This window comes from Sturnira hondurensis, unplaced genomic scaffold (genome assembly GCF_014824575.4).
Source record: "Sturnira hondurensis isolate 20B ecotype Veracruz unplaced genomic scaffold, ASM1482457v3 Scaffold0004474, whole genome shotgun sequence".
In the NCBI taxonomy this organism is placed as follows: domain Eukaryota; kingdom Metazoa; phylum Chordata; class Mammalia; order Chiroptera; family Phyllostomidae; genus Sturnira; species Sturnira hondurensis.
In genome coordinates this window covers 9,626,170-9,652,682 of record NW_028077105.1, presented here as the reverse complement: position 1 = coordinate 9,652,682, position 26,513 = coordinate 9,626,170, and the positions used below count along the sequence as shown (strand labels likewise).

The 26,513-nt window shown below is 36.9% G+C and overlaps 1 protein-coding gene across 3 annotated transcripts in view; it reads right to left on the bottom strand.

Moving 5' to 3' along the window:
* PTPRK (protein tyrosine phosphatase receptor type K) overlaps positions 1-26,513 on the bottom strand; it is a 498,662-nt gene that overhangs the window by 243,767 nt on the left and 228,382 nt on the right. For all 3 annotated transcript variants that reach the window (XM_037045782.1, XM_037045783.1, XM_037045781.1), the window contains exon 4: positions 1,890-1,971. In XM_037045782.1, the coding sequence (XP_036901677.1) occupies positions 1,890-1,971 (82 nt within the window). The remainder of the gene's footprint in view (positions 1-1,889; positions 1,972-26,513) is intronic.

The following is a 26,513-nucleotide window of genomic DNA, read 5'->3' as shown; positions in this document are numbered from 1 at the left end:
TAATTACAACGCTCTAATATTTCAAAGAGCAAGGGAATATCTGTGTTTCTATCAAATAGAATATTAGCTTAACTACTGGTATATCCACTTCCTCTTCTTTGATATTCCAAAGAAAGTCATCCAAAAGAAATATTAGACCAACAACAATTGATGAGTGCAGTCAAAATACACTAGACATATATGACTGTCAAAATCATGTTCTCTGTAACTCCCTTTTAAGACAGGAACTTAGTTGTTTTCAGTGGAAGAAAATATAAACAAAAAAGCCCAGCCTCGGTGAGCAAAGAATTCTTGGAGAAAACTGTATCACAATGAAGCTGCTGTTGTACTCAGTTCATACTTTTTTATTTTACCCATGAAAGCTTTTTTTAAACATCTCTCTTTCAAGAAGTGTAAATGAACAGTAGGTAGGAACATAACTTTCATATACTAATGGACTGAAAGAATTTGGTAAGTCAACTTGAATTCTGAGTGTTATCATTTTATTCTCCTTTTTCTTAAAACTTGTATTAAGCATTTGATCCTCAACTGCTATCTCCCCCTTTCCAGTGTTGCATTCAGTAGGCACTTCAGAAAAAAGGAACGCTTGAACTAGAAGATGAACTAGATCAGCGGTTCTCAAATTGTGAACTCCAGACCAGCAGCAGCAGCGTCACCTGGGAAACTATCAGAAATACAAATTCCGAGGTTCCCGCAGCCCTGCAAATTAGAACGAGGAAGGGGTCCACAATGTGGGATCCTCCATGGGGGACTCTCCTGCACACTAGGGCTTTGTAACCACTCACTAGAAGCGTGAGCCATGACCCCGGACACACTGCTCCCTGTGCAAGCTGCATCTGATGTGCTAGGGAAGTTCCACCAGGAGGATTACTCAACATACTCTCTAGAATTTATGGACCCTCATCAATGCTGCTGTTGGGAAATAGGGGGAAAGTTCGAGTTTTTGCCAGCTATTTCATGCCTGGCTGTGGGGACGCAAGCGGTAATTGTCTTTCAGAGAATGTAATGTAAACACAAATTTAGCGTATTTTGCTGCGTATAATGTGCACTTTTGCCCAAATTTTTGAGGGGAGAAATAAGGATGTGCCTTATACATGGGTAGTAGCTGAAATACCTTGTATCTGTTCTTGTGTTTGTGATAATTTGTTACATAAAATTCCTTGTACCATAATACATTCAAAAATAAATGCTAAAATTCCTTTATAATGCAAGAAACAAGTATGTAAATATAAATAAATAATTGAATTAAAAATTAAAATGAGAGATTTTCTCCTGAAAGTTTGGGCAAAAAACATGGGTGTGCATTACACACACCAAAATACAGTAGTTACACTCACTGACTGAACAATCGCTGTGCATGTAATATAACCAAGCCATGTGTTGGAAAACTGAGTTTTTTGTTTTACTGGCTTTCCATTGTTTTGTTTTTTTTAATATAGATTAACCAGTATCTATGATGACATTTTGGAATAGGGTAAACTAATTCATTCTCTTCACTTTACTTCAAATTTTAACTTGGCAGATTACGTAAGTTAACAAGGGTTCTTTATATTTTTCTTTCAAATGATCCATGATTTGTTATTTTTCTATGATTTCCAAGAAAATCCAATACCAAATGACTGAACAAGCCTACCTACAGTTACATTTGCATTTGGTTCTCAGTAATTAATTAGAAGACTTCTTTAATATATGTATAATTAATTGCAGGTTTGACAAATATTTGATTTAAAAACTCTACAAATATATCAGTCTTCTTTTAAAGCTGAACAGAAGGCCAGGAATAATAACAATAGAAGAGACAGCAGTGATCAACTGTTAAACAATCAACAGTCACAGCCAATATAAGTGTTGAAAGGACACAGAAAAATACAATTTTTAATCAAACCTACCACACGGATAACTCAATACTTGGATGTCATCAATGGCAATATAACCACTTCTCCCTCCTGAGACTTCGGCTTCAAATATTACCTGTCAGGAAAAATAGAAAACATTTACAACAATCATTTATAGAAACTTTGCAGAGCAGAAGAACAATAGCTATAAAAAGCTTAAGAAATTTAATTCGATTTTTTGTCCTATAAGAAATAAAACTTTATCTTATAATATAGAGTAATTTTCTAACCTTTCTACAAGCAAATGAAAGATTTTTTTTCTGAAGAGCCGTTAAATTACTGAGGTCGAGCAGTTCTCACTAGATGTTTTGAGCAACTTACCGAGTGTTGCCAGATTTCCTGACTGGTCAATACATATGCAGAAGGAACAGGCAGATCCAACAAATCCCACATCCTTAAACTTTCTCTTACTGATGTTCCTCTATTTTTCTTATTTATTTAACATACTTTGGGCACTTACAATATGTCAAGCAGTAAGCTACCCAGTGAAGATATCAAATGACCTAACCTTTTTAAATAGTTGAATTTTCAGAGACCTCATAAGATGGATTAGTGACATTCTAGGCAAAAGGGACAATATAAAAGACTAATACCAAAAACTAATATGGAACCAAAGGCTAACAGCTAACAAGCAGTAGTCAGGAATGTACCCTAGCTAGCTTGCCTCGAAGTTGCATTCTTCCATCAACTGCACTGCACTGCCTCTCTCAAGATAAAGCAGCAAACACAGTGAGAACACTTCCTTTAAATAGGCTTTAAATTTCCTTTTGAAATTTAAATTTTAAAAATTAATGTCATTCAGCTAGCATTCTAAATAGGTATTATATTGACAAAACAGCAGTATCATCAGTATGACAGCTTCCCCATCCCACTATACTTTCCCATCCCACTATACTTCTAGAACCACCAGAAGCCAATGACAATAGTACACAGGCAGTAGGCTGGGTGGCCTATTCATTTCCCATCCATCCACTTTCATCATAAGCTTTCTCCTATGTTACTTCTTGTCCACTTCAAGTTTGTCCTTTGTGATTATTGATTTCACTATAATAACTTAAAGTTGAGAAGTAGGAGAACAAAGTCTTTAGGGGAAGAGAAACGAATGCTTCATAGTGAAAGGACAGCTGATCTAGGAACACAGAAATACATGTCTGTGTATGCAGAGGATTCACACTTCATCTAAACGCGTTTGATATAAAAACAACCACCATGTTACTCTTTAAATACTGAACCAAAGGCTTAGCAAGAAATAGAGGAGATCAGACTTTAAAATATAGATATGATGCAGTCTCACTACAATATTTTATGAGGATTAAATAACACCATATGCAAAAGTGCTACATAAACAAAATGTAAGGTTATCACCATTCTTTTTACGTAAGATTGGTATAAGTGTATCCCAGAAAAATACTGTATTTGCTTGAATGTAGTTCAAGGAAAGAGAAGGCATTGAAAGAAAAAGGAAAAAACCCATTTTTGAAAAACAAAACATCCTTATGAATGTACCATATAGTTGTATAATTAGTCGGTTTTGTTTTAGTCAGCAGTACTTATTCTAATTTCTAGGTTTATTTTAGTTTTATTTGCTTGAATTGTTTAACTTCCATTGCTCCTTACAAGTGATAACTTTAAACATAATGACTACACCCTTGAGAGAAAAGTCTATTTGTTCTTTTAAATTGAGCTTTATTCTGGACAATAAATTTAGGCCTTGATTCAAAAGAATCGGTTCTTTATTAACGAAAAAAAATTTTTTTCTCTTTTTAGTCACCTCATTTTCCCTACTAAGTGTTGTCTTTGCCTCATTAATGAGAGCTAGAGGAAATTTCTAAGATCAGATGCCTTTACTGCTAAGGATCTAATCAGTGTTACCACTTCGACAGAGCCCTCACCTTGTAAGGCTCTTCTGTCCAGTCAGGGGAAACAAATCCGAATAGCTTAATTACGCAGAGCTTGGCTGGGCTAATGCTCAGGTCAGATCTAATGCTTGGTGTCAAGCAGTCTACCAGGGCTTCCCAGAAGAGAGAGATGAAAGCTATACCAAACATCAACTTGAACCCACACAGGAGGCCATCCCAGGAACAGAATGAATGGGCTCTGCTTTTAATGCTGCCTTCACTCCACTCCATTACCTGAAATACTGAAGGTGAGGATTCTCATCAAGTTTTTGCTACTCTAGCAGCATTCTTGGATTATTAACTAAATAACTGAAGTTGAATTAAAGTAGGGAGGGGACTACAAACCCCTAAGACAAAGAAAACTATACCCTTTGGTAAACGGACTTAACATAGAGGAAGTACCTCATATAATGGAAAGCTGAACTCAAAATCAGGAAGCCTGGGATCTAGTTGTTGGTCCACTACCACATGTACTCTGTTTATTTAGCTCTGTTCTCTGTACCTTCATCTAGGCATTACTGGCCTTGCCTGTATCACACGTTTCTTGTGAAGACTGAATGGTATATGTGAAATGATTAAATTATACATGAAATATTATGTAATAAAAGATATTATAGGTACAAAAATTGCACTGCATTTTCTTTCCATATATACTGATGTCAAACTAGTGTTGCCTCCAAAGTCAGGCAAACATTTAGTTCACATTCTGTAAGTGTAATTTTAACTTATGGAAAAATGTATGTAAAATTACGCACGTGGCTTCATGTAAAATTGAAACCTATTTAAAATGACCTTAACTTTTTTAATTTAAATTTTAGGCTTTAAAAGAAAATTTAAAGCCTGTTTAAAGGATTTTTGAGGGTACCTGAGACGGAAATGATAACTGCTAGTGTGAGATAAACAAGTACAATATCCAAAGCATCGGTCATAGGAGGAGGTCTACACTTTTTTTATAATGAGGAAAAAAAGGAGAGTATAAATGAAGATATGAGTAAATTTAGAGGTTCGCTAGATAAGGGAGTTTCTGTTGTATGGCTTCAATTTTCTCGGTGATGAAGGACAGACTGGTAAGGAGGAGGAGTGGTGGGAGTTGGTGAGAGTCAGAGGCAGTGGGACGAAAGGGAGAAGGAGCAAGGAGGACGAGACGGAAAACTACAGCGGAAAACTACAGCGGTCCATCCAAGGGCATAGTGAGCACAACTGGAGTGGGCGCCTGCGGGTTTCTTGCCATTCCAACCTACCGTGAACAGTGCTTTCTTTTAAACATGGTGTACTGTACTTGGTTTTAAGCCCATGAAGAGTAGGCAGGAAAAAAAACCAAGCAAAACTTATATGGAAACAGTAAATGTAATGAGAAAAAGAACAATGAAGTCAAGTTTTACTATGGTAAGCAAGTTGATGAACTGACAAAAGATGAAATGTTTGATGGACTGGTGATCCCCATGAGGTTGACGGATGATCTCAGTAACATGAGTAGAACAGAAGAGAATGAGTTTATGTTATGGTCAGAAAGTGAGATGCTTGCATGTAAATTGAGAACACTGGTGAAATATTAATATTATAGGATCTGTTTAACCAGTGCCTCAGGTTAAAATAAGGTAGGTGATTTGGGGAATTAAGGTAAAATAAGGAAGGTGATTTCTGGAGATTAGACAAACTAAGAAAGGTGATTTGGAGGAAGGGGAGGTGACGAAAACTAACAGGGGAGTTTCCACAAAGATACTAAAGTCATCAGGATGGTGGTGGGCCTTAGAAGTGGGGAAAGCAACTAGTACTGAAGTTTATAATGAAAAGCAGAAAATAGCTATGTGATATGAGTGGATTCTAGTTAATGGTTTTGCCTTACGAGAAAGTATGGGATAAAATATTTAGTTCATCTTTACCTGATACAATTCTGTTGGCATAATATAACTCTCCCTTGAGAAAGTTCCAGATTATTTTAAAAGCTAACTTAGAAATCATGAAAATAAAATTACTTCCCTTGAATAGTTAAAAACCGTAAGGAATACATTTCTGCTTAGGGCTCCAGAAGAGCTTGTACCAAATAAGTCAAATATACAGATGCATAATGATTCAAAACTCAGTTATTTTTCTTAAGACTTCCTAACATTAAACAGGGTCACTTCCTTAGGACTGGTCCTGTCAAGTCTTAACCTTAGGACTCTGCAGTTTTCAGGGAGTAATTAGGGTTCCAGAGATTCTAAAATCACACCCTGTCTCCTGAGTGCACACGGGCTTTGTGCATCACTACAAGTGCTGCGGCTCAACACGAGCTGCTGACAGGCTTTCTCTCTGTCTCTCTCTCTCTCTCTCTCTCTCTCTCTCTCACACACACACACAAAAAAACACACACACACACAGAGTCCTATCTATCCACACAATTATAACAATCTACTTGTAAATTAGGTTTATTTTAGTGTGCAAATTCTATGTATAGTATAGCCAAGTATTCTTGAATAAAATGTCAGTGTTACAAAAAATACCCTGAGGTTTACCATTACCAACTGCCTAAGTGAGGAAAGGTACTGCTACATGATCTGACACAGGTGACAATATTAGTTATACCAAGGACGCACTTGCATGGACACTACACCATCCATCCAACCACAAACCTTTTCAGTGATACTGAGTTTACCTGACAATAAAAGAACATCAGCCAAAGCACGCAGCCCATGTCTGGTAAAACAGTGAAAATGCAGGATCACAGATCAAAAGGAGAAAATGAAACTTAGGGGATTTCAAAGTGGACTGATTTTTTCTTAAAAAAGCCCGAAGAAGGTGATTTTCAGAAGCCTCTACACCAAAATGAAAATGCAAGCATAGTACAGTTCTGTACTTCCCATTAGTCCAGGGAGTTAACTATCCCTAATGCAATCACCAAAATTATGGAGAAGATCTAAAATAAAGCAACTAACAATAATTATTTTTAGAGCCTGTGCTAGAACATTTAAGTTCACAACAATAGTCCATTAGCTATTTAAATTAATTTTCATTCCCAAAATCCTGCACTTGTAAAAAATTGTCAAGTCTTTTTAATTTGAATAGATATTCATATCAATTAATATGAATAAAAACAAGACTCTATAATGTGGCAAAGAGAGTACCAGACAAACTTTTCATCTCTGGGGGGAAAAAACTCAAAACTTGAACAAAGAATAAATAATATTCACAAAGTGAATGTCACAGGAGCGTTTGTGTTCTCTGCATGTCAAACATAGCACTGAGGTTCCTTTGGGAGGGCGGACATGGGAGAACATAGACTGCTCTCTCAAACAGGTTTTAGTGTGAGTCCTTTCTGAAAAGAGAGATAGACCCAACACAGGAGCACGCATACACATCCATACCACAGACAAGTGCACCCTGGGTCACAGGACTCAATTCAAATCTTTTTTCTGGGGTCCCTGTGAGGATTAACAGAGGTTATACACAATTTAGGTGGTTCTCCACAAATGTTAACTCCCTTTCCTGTCCTTCTCCAGGGACTGTTTCATCATAACCAGCGCCTTTGACCCAGCCAGTAATAATAGGACCAGCAGCTCCATGTGGCCGTGATGCTGAAGACCACAAGGAAACACTTCTTGGCCCTCAGACTGCAACAGTCTCAGCACCAGACACTCACTAGGTTCCTCATTCTTCATCTGTAATGCAGAAACAACAATAACACAAATGCTTGGAACCATGTGACATGTGCATCATCGAAGGACCATTGCATGATTCTCTTTTTCATGTCAATTAAATGGCTAAATGTGAAGCTTGGCCACAGTATAATGTGCCCAACTCCTTGAGCGGCACCCACAGTGCTGAAGTAGGCAGACAGAGCATAATACTACATTCTAAACACCTGTAAATATGTATTCAGAAACAAACTGAAATAGGACCCACTATTCATTCATTAGTAGAGACTAATTTATGTTAGAGTATGAATTTAGCAAAAGAGAGGGAAAATCAAAAAGGCAATTGGAAGAGGGAAATGAAACAAAAGTTAACTGAAATAACCCAAAATCTAAAAACACCATTCAATACATGTTTCATCCTGTGGGCCCACCCTAAAATATATAAACAAGAAACTTACACCATAAAAGATGTGGTGTAACACTGAAAGTGGAGAAGCAAAGGGTAGCAAATTCGTCAGCAAAATGTCATTTCTGTATCTTTACTATCATAGCTCCACCATCTGGGTTATATTTTATGGTTAGCTGTCTGAGCCAAAAGTAAATGATGACTGGTTAAGGTTGCTATTTCTATCAACATGACACTGAATTACAGGACTATTTCTCCTCACTTCTAGAGATGTGCCATTTGTCTTCCTGCAATCCACAGCCAGAACCTTTTAAATTTTAGCACCAGCGGTCCAATCTCACACATAGCAGATCACTTGCACAACCACATATGAAAAAAATGCTTTCAAACGAACACAGTAAATCTGTTTCTTAGCAAAGTTTAGTGAATCTCAAGAGGTTTAATTTATGATCATGCAGCTCAATTACAGAAATTAAAATTAGTAATGCAATCTATATGTACCATCACATGAAATAACTACTAACACATGAAATCTGCTGATAGTATGTACTTATAGATAAACACCAGCTTTAAGTGAACCAGCTGATTGATTGTTATTGAACAGGCAGCATAACTAGATCTGTGTATATCAAGGCCAAGGTCAACTAAGCTTGAGCTCTTCCATCACAAATGCAAACATATTAAGTAATGACTTTATTAAGACCACATGTAAACGAGAACGCTCTATTTTCATCATATTGGTTTAACAATTTAACAACTGAATAATTTCAAAAGCACCATAACCTTTCCCTCTTGAATAAATAGGTTAGGGTTAGAATTAGGGTAGGAAGAGATTTGTACCCGAAATTAATTAGAGTGACCAATGTATGTACTCCTAGTTGAATTTAGGGATAAAAATCTCCATGAACTTTTTATTCTTATTTTATTTCACAAGTAAATGGACAAGTAATATATTTTTGCTATACGGATTGAATGGTGAAAATATATCTAGCTATTACTATATACTTTAAGATGTTAGTGCTTATAGCCAGTAAAAAGTTAGTGAAAATTTGTATTTACTAGGGGGAGTACTGGGAAATATATTTAATAGTCAGCTTCCACAAGGAGAAAAATAATAGAAAATATCCTAAGAATACAATAGAGCTAGACATCCTAGTACTGTTAAAAAACACTACAAATATAAATACATACATGTACTTGCTTTGACTTTTTTCCTAATGCATACATTTAATTTGCATATATTTAATTTGATTGTTTGCAAAATACCAACTCAAACATTTGTTGATATATTTAGTAAAAAGTTTGTGTACCATAAATCAACAAAAAATACAAACTTACTTTTAAAGTCTTTCTTGAAAAACTTTTAAGAAAAATTGCTATCTATAATATTCAGAGATCTGAAATTAGCTGGAACTGAAGCCTGAAATCTCAGTCCAAAAAAATTAAAAGAAAAAAAAATTAGAAAGTGGCACGCTTTTCCATATTATAAAGTCAACATTGTTTCAGAAGAATAGCCATTACCCCACTGGGTATCTGGCAATCTATCAAAATAGGTTATTTGAGGCAGATAATTTTAGAAATTGCAGTACTGATAAGAAAGGCATCCTTGGAACTCTATACAATCAAAAACTCTGAAACTATATTTAAAATGTGACTGATTCATAAACCATTGCTTGTTACCCAGACAGTACAAAAGAAATAGAATAAAACTGGGTGCTAAAGGAGAATGCAGAAAGATAAAAGTACAGGGTCCAGCACAAAGAATGCTCTGTTTTTAACTACAATTCTTTTATTACAAAATCATAAGCATGTAATTCTGTAACATAACAATATCACACTCTCTGCACACCTTATGAAATTTTAGGTGAAATGTTCAAATCAAAACTATAAATCAAAGCCCTGGCTGGTGTAGCTCAGTGGATTGAGAGCGGGCCTGAGTACCAGAGGATCACGGTTCGATTCCCAGTCAGGGCACATGCCTGGGTTGTAGTCCAGTTCCCTGCAGGCCAACTCCCAGCAGGGGACACACAAAAGGCAACCATACATTGATGTTTCTCTCCCTCTCTCCTTCCCCTCTAAAGATAAATAAATAAATAAAATCTTTAAAAAAAGATTTAAAAAAGCAAACAAACAAAAAACTATAAATCATTACACCCATAACATTACCCTACTCAACCACACTCAAGCAGGCATTACTTCTGCCACATCCTGTACCTTCTCTGAGAACAGGCAATGAGAAAAGAGGAAAAGCCTCTATTTTCAGTGACAGTATTTAGTGAAAGGTGAGGAAAAGTGATGGACACTGTAATGACAAATTGCTTTCTTTAATGAATATAGTAAAGAATAGAAACAAACTGAAATGACATGAAAGAGCCAGTGACATGAATCTAGAGATATTTAAGCTACTTGAATTTGCACTGCTGCATACAGGCATTAAAGTATCAACAAATCAAACAGCTGTTGAAGGCTGCAAAATACTACCTTAGAGAGACCAGGGCAGTTAAGGGTTCGTGTTCTCCAGGCTCCAGTAGAATCGGCAACATCTGGGGACCAGTAGAAATGCATGCACACAGCCCCTTAGGTGACTCTGATACAGGGTAAAGTTTGAGAACCGCTCACCTAAGCTTACCTACCTTAGTTTAAAGATAAACTGAGCCAGACGTCTTTGTCTTAGTTTTAGAGTGTCTAATTTTTAAACCTTGTCCTCAAAAGAGTTACAATGTGGCAGAAGAGACAGAGGTGACAGGAAATGACTATAATACAATTATTTGTGATAAAGCAGAATTAGAGATATGAGAGAGTTCAGGGGACAAAGAAAATTACTCCACCTGGGGGAAGACCAAAAAATATCAGAGAAAGCAATCTCTGAGTGATTCTCTGGTCAAAGAAATCATCCTTCACTTCCCAAGCACTTAGTGAGTATCCACTAAATATCGCAGCCACCAGGGTTGCAAAGGATGGATCAAAGACAGAACCACATACCACCAAAAACCCAGTAACGATTTACTGAATAAATCCAATTCAGAGTTCCAACTCTCAAAGATCAGAGAGTTCTCTGATTTGTAAACAGGTGTAAACTGTTCTGGTGATAAGCTTACAATGAGTCTCGGTGGAAAGAAAAGTAGCCAACAAATATTTAATTCAGAAATCAATTACAACTACTGGAAATTATTTAAATATGCTATTTTGAGGAAGTACAAAGAGAGGACTGCAATGGGAAATAAATTATTTTTGCCTAAACTACAGTTTTATTCATTTAAAAATAACGCTAATTTAGTTTTGTCTATATTGTTTATATACTTTTTTGTATATTTTTCTTTTGTAAAACTGAAAAGAGAGGTTATGGGAAATCTTTGAAATTATCATAAGAAGACCATTACATAATATTAAACAAGCAAGGTAATAATTAAAACTTTAATAGCATTATATTAAAATGATCAAAATATTTTATACAATCAAGGATACCACAAAGTTAATCATGTATACCTTAGTTGACTGATAGATTAACTAGGTCTTGATTTTTATATTCCCTTTTAAATTTCCTGAAAGGCCCATGCTGATAATAGAGAAAATGGTTCAGAAAAATCCAAAGCAATGAGAGAAAAAAGGAAGTAAATGAGATATATATGTGGAATATAAATATGAATCTCATTATCTACTGACCCTTGTAGCATAGTCCAATACATGTGTTTCTTCATCAAATAGTTATTTGACATCTAATATGCACAAGAGATGAACAGCACAGAAGGAGTCAGTGCCTTCATAAAAAACCTTCTATGGGAGAAAACAATGACCACACAAGCATGGTGATAAAGTGTTACGGAGAGGAGGAGCTAGAGAACAAAGGGGTTGAGACACAGTCCGTGATCAGGGAAATCTCTGTGCAGGTAAAATATGAACAGACACCTCAAAGTGAAGATGGAGGGAATCTGATCCAGGCAGAAGAAGTAACAGCACAAAGACTTTGAGACAGGAAAACTCTTGGAACATTCCAGAAGCATAGGTCAAAGTGAAGAAGGCAGACAGCAGCAGCCAACTTCGTGTGAAGTTGGCCAGGAGTAAGATCCAGGGTACAAAATTTAGATTTCATTCTAAGTGCCTTGAGAAGCCAGAAGAAGATTTGGGATAGGATCCTTAAGATCTGATATATGTTTTCAAAAGATCTGTTGGCAGTGAGTGCAAGAGCCTACCAGCGACAAGAAGGGAAGCCGAGAGATCTGTTGGGAAGCAGACGTTTGCAGTAAGAAGGATGGGAGTCTGGACCTCAGCAGTGCCTCACCTCAAGTTTTTCCACTGTGAAAAAATAAACAAGCCACCTCAAAAAAGGCCAGGGAAATTATAATATCTGTAGGACTTCTTGGAGTAAATGAACAGAATAGGCTGTGTGTAACTTGAGTCTCAAGTCTATAGGCAAAGTTGCCCCAATAACAAACCCATCTCTAAATTGCTATATAGATAACTGGAAGGAAGGAAAGAAGGGAAGGAGGGAGGGAGGGAGGGAGGGAGGGAAGTAAAAAGAAGGAAGGAAGGAAGGAAGGAAGGAAGGAAGGAAGGAAGGAAGGAAGGAAGGAAGGAAGGTTAAGAAACAATTTTAGTTGGTTTCTTACATGGTAGACTAGTTAATTATTTAATGTCACCAACAAGCAAAAGTGACATGATTAAATCTAAAATCTTATACCAGGAGTACTCAGCCTGAGAAAAGTCTGTCCATGTATGCAAATGACAGAAATGATGACGGGTGTTTTATTTGGATCCCATAATGCTGTTTTTACTATTACAGTCAAATATTACTTTCCAAGTTTGGATTTTGGCCCAATTTTATAAATCACAAACTAAGCAGCATGATGAAGTTACAGTACAATCCAAAATTGTTGCTATACCAATACTAATGTCCAGCTTTAAACACATTTTCTCCCTTGACTCCAACAGGGTGGGACAAACTGAAAGTTAAATTACTGAAACCCATTAAGTTCATATAGTGAAAAAATATATAAACCATACTGTCTTGAAAGGAGATTTTTACCCTTAGTGAACTATATTGAGAGTCTTAGTCTTATATTAAAATTCAAATATTGATCAATATCAGCATCTTAAAATCCTAAAATTTGGCCTTTTTTCTTAAAGTGCAGGAGTGAATTATATTGAACTGTTAAACTCTCGACCTAAAAAGAGAAAATTGACGTGTCAAGAAAATAGAAATTGTTACCTTTATAAAAGCTAAGCCCTGAGCTACCCCCAATTATAAGCCTGATCTGGGATCCCAGGTCATCACATATCGCGTGGCTCTGAGAACATTACATAAGCCTCCCATACCCCTTTAAAATTCTGTGAAACACGGGGCTGATTTGAAGGGGTCATGTGATAACATGTGACCTGTTGCAACAAGGAGTTGGCATTCAATACATTCATTTTCCATCAAGAGTCCTGCTGAGAAAGGTCATGGCTTCGTTGAGGCTTCTTCCTACATACTAAAGCTCTCATGGAAGTCATCCAGTTTGTGGGCCAGAAAGAGTTACACTGATCTACTTCTGGAATCTCTTGAATCACTCATGTTACCTTCAGGAACAGAAACATGCCTGGGAGTCATTGTTCCCGTTTCGTATACAAAGTCACTAACAACCACCTCAAACCTACTTACCCACCCGACACACATACTCCAACCAAATTTTTGAAGATGATGGAAAACATGAGATGGAAAGATACAAACAACTGCTGTTCACTGAGCACTTATCTGCCAGACAATACCTTAGGCAAGTTTGAACAAATCTGCAGCCTAGACACAGTAAATAAATTGTACAAGGAAAGAGATAACAAGTGATTCAGCTGGGATTTTATTATATCTGGATTTGATCCTGTAGCCCATGCTCTTTAAAACTGTGTAATGCTTTTTCCAATGTTTAGCTACTACTAAGAATTCACAAAACTGCTTCCCGAGAAAAGTTTATACTAAGGAGTTGATCAAACACCCGACAGGTCTCCAGAGTTAACAATAACATCTAAAATACCCCTCTCTGTGGTCTTGAAAACTCTGTCTACGTTCAGAACTCAAAATACCGAGTACAATGTTCACCTTTACCTTAAATATCTTAATAGTATGCATTTACACATATAAGAATGTATACCAAAATTATCAGTAGTAATAAAATACATGTCTAAGTTGAAGATTTACGACAGGGGCAGATCTGGTAAGTCTAACTGGAAAGGGCATGAACAAACGAGCTCAAGAAAAATCTATTTTTTATTACACCAAGTTGTTTGGCTAATGGACCATTTTGATTTCCTAATGATTATAAGTAAATGTACAGCTCAGGTAGAATATGTACAGAACCATCACAGAAATACCAGCATCACAATTTACCGCAAGAGAAAAATTATTCCTCTTCCAGACTCACAGAGTAGCAGGTAAGCTGGGGTAGTAGAAAGACTGGAATGGAAACACTCACATATAAAAGAGCCATCACGTCAAAGGACTAGGTGCACTCATGGACACCCTTCCTGTGTTTAAGCCCTGGAGGTGTGTGATTACCTTATAGTCATTGCTATTCCTCAGAGAAACACATTTTGTTCCTCGACACAGTTTTTTTCAGTGAAAAACGTATTACCCAAGAAGCTTGTTAAATTGATGATGATGACTTAAATTAACCAACATTTGTCACTGAATTCCAGGGGTCATCCATTACTGAGTACAAAAAGGCCTACTTTCCACATAAAAGGAAACAAAATTTAAAGAAAGTAAGAGAACCATAATTAAAGTTTATATCAAGAAGATAGATAACTGTGAGAAGCCTTCTTTGGGAACAGGGTCCATATTCAGAAAAATGAAGCATCAAAGGGAGGCAAAAAAGAAATTATCTTGCAATAATCACTGTGCCTCAGTGAACAGTAAAATTATTTTTAACAATTCATTTGTTTTACAATCTCTAAAACACAATGGCTTTAGTAAAATTACTGTACAGAAATCTGATCATCTAAATTTAAATCAATCCTTTATCTGTAGTACTAAGCCCTCTTTAAATGAGAATGTCACCTGTAGTAATGTGTTTTCAATATATTGAACTCACTCTTACTATTTGAATTGTGCTAGCTATATATTCTCCTAAGACAAAATAAAATAAAGTGTTTCTCCATGAGTCTAAGAACAACTGCAGAGGATTTAATACATTGCTCTGAAAGATACTTTCCAGTTTCTTTTCCTACCTTGCTAAGAAAGAGAGAATTATATTTTTAACACTCCTTAAGGGAATCACCATTAGTTTTATCACTTGCTTTGCACCAAAAATATAAATATGAAATCTTAATGAAGATGCCTTGTGAGTGTTCATCTAGTATATGATCTTCTTCAGTCATTTCCTATACTGTTATCTTTATCAAAAGAAATGATCCAGGTGAAATCATAAGCAATAAGCTGTCACTCCGATGTCATACACAGAAAGAAAGATGACATCAATCAGTAATAACCTTGTCGAGTTAAAAATCACACAGGAGAACAACATGATAATAAGCATCTCATATCTCACATGCTAAGGGCTAATTAGTTCCAGAAAAGTCCCAGAGGGCAGGAATTTACTCTCTCTGATAAGAAAAGGGAAGTTTAATAAAATGCCCTCTAAAATTTAGCTCTAAAATTCAAGAGTTTAACAATTTTATGAGAAAAATGGAATCTAACTGTCCTGCCAAAAATGTAACTATTTCATTCATTAAATGCACTAGCTTCTTCATTATTAAGGTAAGAATTCAATTGCTTTGTTGTAAGGGAACTACTACAAGTAAATTTGTGAATGTGTCATTGAAAATACATAAATAAAAATTAAACTTCTACAACTGCATATATAAAAAGTATTATTATACATGAAGCAATAAAACTAACAATGTTCTGAACATGTAAATTATCTGTGAAACAAAAGTCACTAGATAGTATATATAAATGCTAATCAAGAATATGTAAGTACTAATACAGAGAGAAGGGTTCAAGGGGCAAATCTTCATTTTAGCACCTAATTCTGTGCCCAGCACAGTGCAAGCCAACACAGAGAATACACGGATCTTGTCCTCAGTAACAGAGACACTCTTTTGAAAAACAGGCATCTGTACATGTCAGGCATGGGCAGGACCTGCAGAAATCTACTGAAATGCAGAGGAGAATCTAAATATCAGGCGAAGCTGGAGAGGCTCAAAAGAAGGTTACACTCCATCTAACAGGAAGGCTGATAAGAGAGGCCAGACAAATGGTTTTGGTTCCCCAAAATCAGTTTGAAGGATACCCAAAGGTTGGACATTGATACCCAGGGGGCCAGTTAATGGCACATAGAAATCTAGATCATGGCGGGAATAATGTTACTCAGATATGGAACACATTAGAAGATAATGTAATTCATCAACTGACTTTATCATAAAAAATAAGATATGGTTTGGGTTGTGATAAAAGTTGAGTCAGTTCCAGCTACAAAGTTTCCAGCCAGAGAGATTCTGAGCACAATGTGTCACTGATAGAAATACAGAAACAGAGACAGAGTTGGAGTATAAAGAGCAAATACATATAAACAGCACATGTTCAAAGTATTAAGAGCTACATACATAAAATATTCTTTATACAGGTATTCTTAGAGAAGAAAATCTTTCTTTAGTTACACACAATAGTCCTAAGGAAAAGAACTGACAAATGGTAAATCTGGGATAGCTGTTCTCATTTCTTGAAATCATTGGTGTAGTATATAGAAAGTAATACATTCTCTAAAAGCAACTTCTAGGTAATGAATGTGCTGCAATTTTTCCGTGTAATAAGGCAAAATCAATTTAACATTCTCTGTGTCTGCAAGAAAGTCTTTAAACCAATTAAACTAACTTTCCCTTCTGCTGATTGTACTTTGCTAGTCGATTATGCTTAACCCAGAGCAGAAAGCCCTTACTTTTGAGCCCTGATAGTTTCCTAGAAATGACATTTTACAGCTGTAAAGGGGATTACACTTTCCCATAGGAATGATGCTATAATTTTGGTAGAGCTTTTGACATCAATAAATTATGAAGTTGTCAATCATGTGTTATTAAAACAGAAGAGAAATGCAAATATATATTCATGCACAATGATAATCATTTGAAAGAGTAAAATGATGTTCAAAGTCAGCTCCTAGAATTTTAGTACCTAGGAAACCTTAGAAAGTATCTAAATAGCAACATCCTTATTTCCTCATATAAGAAAAGAGACACTCAATAACTTAAACTGTATTCCAAAAGGTTTCAGTAGATTAGAGATGGAAACAGGACTTTAACTGAGTTCAACTGATCAAAGGTCAAGGTACTTAACATTCTATTACACGTCATTCCCCAACTTTACAAAGCCACATACAATGGCCATGGGTAATCAGCACTGGCTAAGAGGAGAGCCCATGTATTTAAAAGTAAAGATAGTCCACGTGAATGTCAACTCTATCATATTCAAGTCTTTGTATTTTCACATATAATACAGATACTGGAAATTTTAGAAAAATCACCCATACATGTTTCTTTAGAGAGCATATAATCTGAAGCATTTAATAGCCTTAACTTTTAGGATGGACTTTTTGGAGGTTCTTTAGATACTATCCATATATTTCTTCACCAGAAGAGAAAAAATAAAACCATCTTAGGAATTAGGCTGTTCGACTGTATCCCATGTATCATCTGTCACGGAGGTTTCAGTGAACTGGGCAGGCATCAAGGGACCAAAAGTCCAACTCCTGCTTTGTTATTGATATGCACAGATATGCTATATAAAATGAGATGGCAGAGCTGGGCAGCTCCTTCTTTTTTAAATTTTAATGAGCTATGACTCTGACTTCAATCACCAGCTTTTGGTGAGGAAGACTTGCTATATTCAGGTCTCTAAGGTCCCGGGCAGTCCTGAAGGAATAAAGAAGGACAGAGAGACGTTGCATGAGAGCTGTGATCTATTGGAGGGAGGGGAGAGAGGGGGTGACTCTTTGCCCTGATAATAGCGGGAGAAACACAAACTTCCAACACCGAAGTCTTCTGTACTCAGTCCAAGGTAGCTGAGGTGGCTGGCAGAGGACCAGAGGCCGAAGAGGACACAGCAGCTGCCAAGTTAAAAGCAAAAGAAAGGAGGCATCCTGCTGCCCCAGTGTTAGAGTAGTGATTGCTAGTTAAATGCTCTAAACGTTGACAGGGATGGAAAGGGGACCGACCAGGTGTCCGCAATGCAGACATGGTCCTCCCAAGCTCTTAACAAATCAAGATGAACGCTCCACAGGGGAGTTGGAAGCAGATGATTTCATGCAGCCCCACCTGTTATCAGCTTTATAAGAGCTTTAGCTGGAAAATGGCGGATAAAACCCAACGTAGTAATCTCTCCTGCTATGCTTTGATCTGCTCTTCTGGCAGAAGTAGCTATTATCTACTCAAAAAAGGAAAGGTCTGATCAGGTGCAAATCTCTCCTGGCACCCTGGCCTAAATTCAGAAGCCCCCCTCCTCGATCAAAGGTTAAGCCTTCACAAAACACTAGCACACTGGTGTTCTAAACTTTGAAGAAATCATTACTCAGACTTGGCAAACTGCGATTGTAATACCTCTGGTTCCCTTCCAAGACTATTGATGCATAATCTCTGAATGATGCTTTCAGTTCTCGGCAGATTGGACTCATTTCTGTACTTCATTTGGAGGAGTTGGAACAAATACACTTAAAATTAGTATCAATCCCAATGATTTAATGTGAAGTTTATCAGGAAAACAAGTATTATATTAATAACACTCACCAATATACTAACAATTTAATTTCCTAAAACAAGAACCCTGATATCAACTGTAATGTTTTGCATATGTTGATAATACTGGATTCGTCCACATATAAATTAGCTATTAAAACACAAGGTAAAGAAAATATCAAGTGTTTAGAGAAAGCACTGACATCAACATCTTGTGAAGTCCCAGAACGCACTGTATTAAAACTCCACCCTAAAGGAGTGTATGAAACTGAGTCTACAAGCCTAGAAATTTAAAACTGAACAACCTAGTGATACACAGATCCCAGACAATAAATTGAAATCTCCCAAACTCCTTCAAATGTACAGGCTAAGATTTATGTCCTCTGCTGTCATCACTTCAAGACTGAACTCCAGACCAAAAGATGTCTTGGTGTCAGGGATCAACAATTCTTCTATGCCCAGAGTACTCTCCCTTGAGTACCCGCATGGAAATCCCAGTTAAGAAGTATTCAAGTAAAGGAAATATGCCATACTAGTCAAGGAGGAAATAGCATTTTATTACTGTAATGTCAAAAGCATCATAATAATATGAATTTCACAAGCTTTCTTCTATCAAAATCAAATAGCTGTTCAGCAAATAAAATAAAAACTATCATTATAAATGTATACCCCCCTCTGTTCTCCAAATACAAAGTCAGGGTTGCCTTTTCATTATTAGTGAACACCATTCACTGAATTTATTATAGTGAGTGAAACCCACAGAAACTACTATACTAACAATACTGAAAAATAAATTTTCCATTATGCAGTGTTCAAACCCCCTCTGCTCAAATGTTTAAATTGCACTTTTATCATATAATTATAATTAAAAATGTTCCAATAGAATAGCAAGTCTAATGAATGACTCCTATTTCAAATAAACAAGATTATACATTATAACACTAAAATAGTATTGTTTTTGTTACTGTTTTTAATTTACTGGAGGAACTGAATTCCTATGATGTAGGACAGAGGGTTCATTTCCCTGCTCAAACTTTGTCCCCTCATAAACCATATCACATTTACTAGTTCTTAAAAAAGCTGACATTCTCTGAAACTCAAAAAATTACAACTGTAATCCAGTCTTTGGCTATTACAATGAGCATATAAAGATAACTTAGTAAATATTAAAAACACAATTTGAATATACCTTTTAGAACATTTTATAAGCTTCATAATAAACTGGGATTTACAATTCTTCTACATAAATTCAGCACAGCATCACAGTTCCATGCGCAGATACATCTGCAGTAGCAATTCATAGCGCTCATATTCAGATGAAAAAAATTTAAAAAGCCCAGATTGCTCCACTGGCCACCACAGAAAGAGACTTGAAAGCATTTTTATTTTGGGTCCAGATAAATGATTCAGAAACACCTCCTATACGTTACAAGCAGGTTTCCTCATGATTTCCTTCATAGACCAGTTCACAGAACAGTATGAACTGAAAGAGCCTGATTTAGGTAAAATGAATGTCTGTATTATTTTAGATTATCGCCGAAAAAAATCAAAAAGCAAATTTCCGGTTAAGGCTAACCAATAGCACAATATGAATGAGCATGACCTTTTTTTATTGCTGGTGAGGTCTGACAACTAAAATTATTCAATAGCATCATGTATGAAAGCACCTTGCAATACTATCAATTCAGTAACACCATAAGCCAAATTATGTTCCTTTTTCCAAAGTGAAGAATAGGTAAAACTGTGTGATTGCAGTGAATGGCACTAGCACAAAATGACTAAGAATATTATCTTATGCTTCTAGAACACTGTGCAACACATAACAATGCTTTATTCTATCCATAACACGCTTGTGATGCCTTGTGATTATTCCAACGATGAAGACACTAAGCTTCACAGGTGTTAACATACTTGACCAAACTCAAACGTTTCCAAAGTAGGTGCTCCTATTTTTCCGGCAGTGCTGCAATATCGTTTCTGTGCGTGTTTGTTTACTTTTTTTAAGGTGGAGCTAAGTGTTCAGAGCCCAGAGATGGCTAAGTCTACACTGTTTTGTTTGTTCATGGGTTTTTTTGGTTTAATTATAACCAACAGGCAAACTCCATAATGTTTCCTGGAAAGTGTAAATAAAGTGTTCAAAGACCTATATACAAACCCTCGTGGGTGTATTTGGCTATAAAGAGAAAAAAGATAATAAATTAGTGAGTGAGTGCAGTGCAACTGAATTTTAGAGTGGTCACAATAATGAGGGGCTGAAAGGAGAACAGTACCAAACCAGGAGCTGGAGACCCTGACGGCAATCATTGGGAATAAGGATCAGACCGCTCAACTCCATCTCGAGTTGTGCACGGGATTAGCATGGTCCCAATGAGTACACTTTACATGGAGATTTAACATTTATTTGAGTGCTCTGGAATTAGAATGGGATATGACAGCAGGAGACAGGACGTAATACAAAGAGAACTGTACTAGTTACCAAGAGATATGACTTGAAGCCCCACTGTCAGTAAGGAATTATATAAGACCACTTAAGTGATAAAAATTCAGGACCCCGCTTGTTTTCATCCCTATAATGAGAAGGCTGTACAAATTGTTTTCTGAAGTCCCTTTTAATATCAGCAGTTGAGGAGGCTAAAAGACATCTTGTTACAATGGGTGAATTATAAGTAACTCTTCATTTTCTTTCAAAATTGGGTATATTGCTTTCCTTTGCCACATGAGCTATACATACCTATGTACACATATTCACACATACATGAGGGGAGCCCCCAAAACCCAGAGTTATCTTCTGGAGGGCAGTGCCCTGTTAGTACCAGTTTCCCCCACTAGGTGAGTGTTCTAGGAACCCATCTGTGTCAGTGCACCAGCTGGCGTTGTTGTGAGAGGCTGTGTGGGCTTCAGTGAATTTTTTTGTTAAACTCTTTCAACACCTTTGCCCATTCCATGATGAGTGATTTACGAGCGCACCTGCCCACACCGTGCTGAGTGTTCAGCAGGTATTGACCAAAAAAGGCACGATCCCCATGCCTCATCCGCCCTACTCACCTGATCTTGCCCCTGTCCAGAACAACTTTTTTTGTTTCCCCGGTGAAAACACTCCTCAAAGGGAAAAGTTTCACTGATGTGAAAGAGGTGAAACAAAGAAAGGCCTATATTTCATGTAGGCATGAAAACCCACAAGTTCACCAAACTGCTTTGAGCAGTGAAAAAAAGTCTCCATAGCTGTATTACATCAAGTGGAGAGTACTTTAAAAGTGAACGAAGTTTAAAGATGTAAAAATAAACACATTTTTTATAAATTAATTCTGGATATTTTGGATTCCCTCTCATATACATGCAAGTGAAAACCCAATCGAGCCTTTAAAATGGGGGGAGGGGTTATATGGAAACAATGTTTACTATGTAGAATTAATCAGCATGATGGGACATGTAAACCTTCATAAAATGTTTAAATATGCACATTAGAGAATATTACATATTTAATTAAAGATTAAATGTCTAGACATTAAAATAATTTGTTCATATAAGGTAGTATGTATTATAAATGTTCATGTGTTAAATCATTGAATAAATAAATAAGAGCATAACATTCTGCTCAAGGCAACATATATACAGTTTTATGATATCTCTAAGTAATTTAAACACAAATTTCTTTATGTCAAATAATATTGCTTTCCAGGACATCTTAAGATAGCAAAAATATTATCTGTAACCACAGAACAGAAGTTCAAGAGAAGTTCAAAAGGAAAACAAATTTATTTGTTTCCTAATTATTAATTTTGCTTACAGATGTTCTGTATTTGTTTATTTAGATTCTGCCTCTTTTCTAGGAAAGACTAGTGTCAGCTGAAAGGATACATCAACCACAAGAAAATTCCATAACCATAAAATCAGAGGAAAAGAAGGGGAAAAGGAGAATGAAGACATCAGTTACCGTCAGAAATAAAGCTCAAATAAGTTTACCATAAACACTTATATGCTTCATATTAGGGAGCTGTAAATTGGCTCTGAGCTGTCTAGCAATAAACACAGCACACAGCTCCTGGAGTAATTTGATCAGTAAAACAGTTCCACTGAGAGGCAAACAGATATGTTTCCATGTACCAGTGTCTGTAGATATGGTTTGATTTGGGGATCGATTTAAAATAACATGGGAAGCCTAGAGAAAGAAAGAATTGCATATCTTTCAAGCAATCCTCCCAAAATATTGTTTCTCTAAACTATGGGTGCCTAGAAACGTCTGTGACAAGGGTCCCCAACCACTGGGCTGCAGACTGATGGTGGTCCTTGGCCTGCTAGGAATCAGACCTCAAGGAAAGCTTGCCTGAGCTCGGCTTCTGGTCTCTGTCCCTCCATCAATCTCCGCCCCCACCACTGCTGACACGGCCCAACAACCGGAGGTGAGCAGAGGTGAGCAAGTGAAGCTAGCCTGAGTTCCACCTCCTGCCCCGGGCTCCCCACCAAGTCGGCATAAAAACTGGGCTTTGGATGTAAAAAGGTCAGGGACTGCTGGTCTAGGGCATCCCACTGTCCAATGAAACCACTGTCCAACGAAACCATTTAGATGCACGCATTTCAAACAACTCTAAATTCTAAGAAATTATGTATACAGAGTTCATATACTCTTATCAGAATTAGGAAAACTAGCCTTAAAAAGACTTAAGCATGTCCAAAAGGGTGTTCAGACTTTGTTGAATGTAGTATCACGGAACATATACTTCTTAGAAAGGTTTTTCTAAAACTTTTCTAACTGCAACATAATGCATGACCTGCTGCCTAGAAAGTGGACTCTTTGCAGCCTGGCATAACAATGTGAAAGTGAAAAGAAGTTTTCACTAAGGTGAAAACAGCTTTCTGCTTGGTTTGATTATTTTTAAAAGAGCATTCAATAAAACACACAGTGCAAGTTTAACCAGGAGCTAAGCTTAAAAATACTACCTGTGAGGTATAAACCAAAGCAATTTGGCTGGGTATTATAAATAAAAGTCAGTCACAGTACACTGACAAAATAAAATAACACATTTTGTAGGGGCAGTTATCTGTTTACACCCCTTTTAGATTAAGATAACAGAACTATGAAACTGTCTATAAGAAAATGGTTATCTTTTGTCCCCTATTAGTGAGTAGGCATGCAAAACACTGAGAATCAATTTAAAAAGAAGAGAGGTCAGAACACAACCATATATTACCCTGATGAAATATGTGACCTGCTCTCTCAAAACAGCATTTCTGCTGACCCGGACTCTAGATGGTTACACAGAGACAGACTCTGAAACGAGATCGATAACTGGGGTGGCCAGTCTGTGTTGAGCTCTGGCGGCCTGGCTCATAGAGGACTTGACAAAAACAGTAAAGGTTAGGGAAAGGACAGACATCAGTTTTGTGTGGTTACAATAACATTATAGCATGATTTATGAAATGACCTCAGCCAATCACTTAAGCTGAAATGAATAGCCATCTTGAATTAATTCCAATCCCTTGGTTCAAACAAATTATATCTTAAGTATGGAGAAAACCTGCACAAGTACCTGGTCCCCTTTCCAGTACTGAAAACTGTATGTTGAATGGATGACTGAACGTTCAAAGTGCAATTTGCTAAAACAGAGAATAAAAACGCACATGATATGAGAACATGGAAACAAATACAGTTCCATTATTTAAAAAATGAGTACATTTTGTTTAAAAAATTGTAAAAAGTAATGTTTCCAAGTTCCCAGTGAAATTCTATTAGTAGTTTAAATGAATAGTTTCTGAGTATTGTCAAAGAAAAGCTAGAAATACCAGACTAATAGATAAGGGAAAAGATGCAATTCTTAATTTGTCCATATTCCAATGAAGCATTTGGCAAAATCTCTCACCCTTCTACTGAGGCAAGATGCAGGAGAGAGAGATGGGTAATAACACAGGTATGTCACTTTCTGCCTGGTCTAACCTCTATACTGAAAAAAGAACTGCCCAAGACATGGCTGTCAACCAGGAAGAAGCTGTTCTGCACAAGACCACAGGGCTTGACCTGCAGCCTTAGTCTGCTCATCATCAGTATCAACACACACAAAAGAGAACATAAGTAGCTAATACACAGCAAACACAAAAGACTGCTAAGAGTACTTTATGCTCTGGTTGAGAAAATTAGGATAAAAAATTCTTAACAGGCTGTGATAATGAAATATATCTAATAACAACAACAACAACAAAAGAAGGTATTAGGGACAAACTACAGTCCTTGGTTCAAATACAATTCTCCTGATGTCTCAGGTCATGGCTTTTGTTATACTCCAATCCCAGTCATACACAGCAAAGATTGGAAACCTCTAATACCGATGAAGAATGGTGAAGGAAGGAGGCTTGGGCCAAGAGGCCAGGGATGGAAATAGCTTCAGACTGCTAAGTTCTGTTCTTCGGGCCACAAAGCGCTGTGTTTACCCCTCCTACTCAGCCATTAACCACCCTGGGATATGACTTAAGCACTTATTTAGACTAGAAGTAACTTACACTATGACCCATTATAAATTGAATGTAACAGAATTTAGAACTGAGAATCATATTAATTCTCCCAGATTTCAACCAAGGGCAGATTTTTTTTAAAACGTGCCTGGAAAACCTTAGTGCTTAGGTCTGTTCTTTGAATTTCTTACAGCCTAATTCTAATTAACAACAACAACAAAAATTAATAGATATCAGACCCTAGATTAAGAAAACTTAAAAAGAATTGACTTTTGAAGCTTTGGAAAATGAGAAAGCAAGGAGCGCTCCAGCATTAGACACCTTTAATTAAAAACACAAAGTAAATGGACTCATTTCTCAATGAGTGGTTTTCCTTAGCAGACTACAGAACTGCTTGTCAGGTAAATCTGTTATAGCAACAGCCATTTCCATAAGAATCAATGCACTCAGAAGCCAAGCAGATAAACTCGGGTGGTAAGCCAAAGAGCTATTTGTAACCCCCCCACACACACCCCGTTTTTTTCAAAAGGGAAACCATTAAAGAAATGGCTCCCAAAGTTTATTTTTAAACATTTCGGATAGTTAGGTATATGCATAAAAACAAATGCAGAAAAGCATCCCAGTGACTACTAAAATATTTACTGTAATTTGTTTTTAATCCTCACCAAGGATATACTTATTGATTTATTTTTAAGAGAGAAAGAAACATCAATCCATTGCCTCATGTGCACGCCTCAAGCAGATGGAACCTGCAACGTAGGCATGTCCCCTGACCTGGAATGGAGTCCGCCCCGTTTGGTGCACGGGAGGACCCTGTGACCAAATGAGCCAGCCGGCCAGGCCTCACAATTTTGACAAATAGAGTTATAAATAATTGTTGTTACTGTTTTCCTCCCAAATTTTAGTTGGTGGGTAAATAAAAATATATGGATAAATAAAAGCTAAAGCCATTTAAAGTATGTACCTATGAAAACTATCAAGTTTTGTCCTTTTAAATCAGCTTCATTTCCTTCTTTTTTTTTTTGAAAGATTTTATTTATTTATCTTTAGAGGGGAAGGGAAGGAGAGGAGGAGAGAAACATCAATGTATGGTTGCCTCTCGTGTGTTCCCTGCTGGGAAGTGGCCTGCAACCCAGGCATGTGCCCTGACTGGGAATTGAACCGCGATTGTGTGGTTCGCAGGCCCGCGCTCAATCCACTGAGCTACACCAGCCAGGGCTCATCTCCTTCTTTTAAGTCAGTCTCCTCTGGGCTCCCAGGGTTAGGGACATAGGGTCAGGGCTCCACAGGCACATCCCTGGGGGCCTGGCACTCAACACCATGATGAGTCTGCTGTAGCTTCTCAATGTCAGTGAAAATAATTAAGCGCTGTTTCTGTAGGACTTTAGTGGCCATAACACTGTCACTGGCCTCCTGTTTGTGAAAATTCTGTCAGGACATTTCATCAAAGGAGAAAATAATACTCCCTAATAAAGCAGAAGTCTAAACAATCACTCGTGTTGGCACAATACTTTCAGAAAGCAGCTTCCCAATACAGCTCATGAGCCATCCTTTCTGAGTC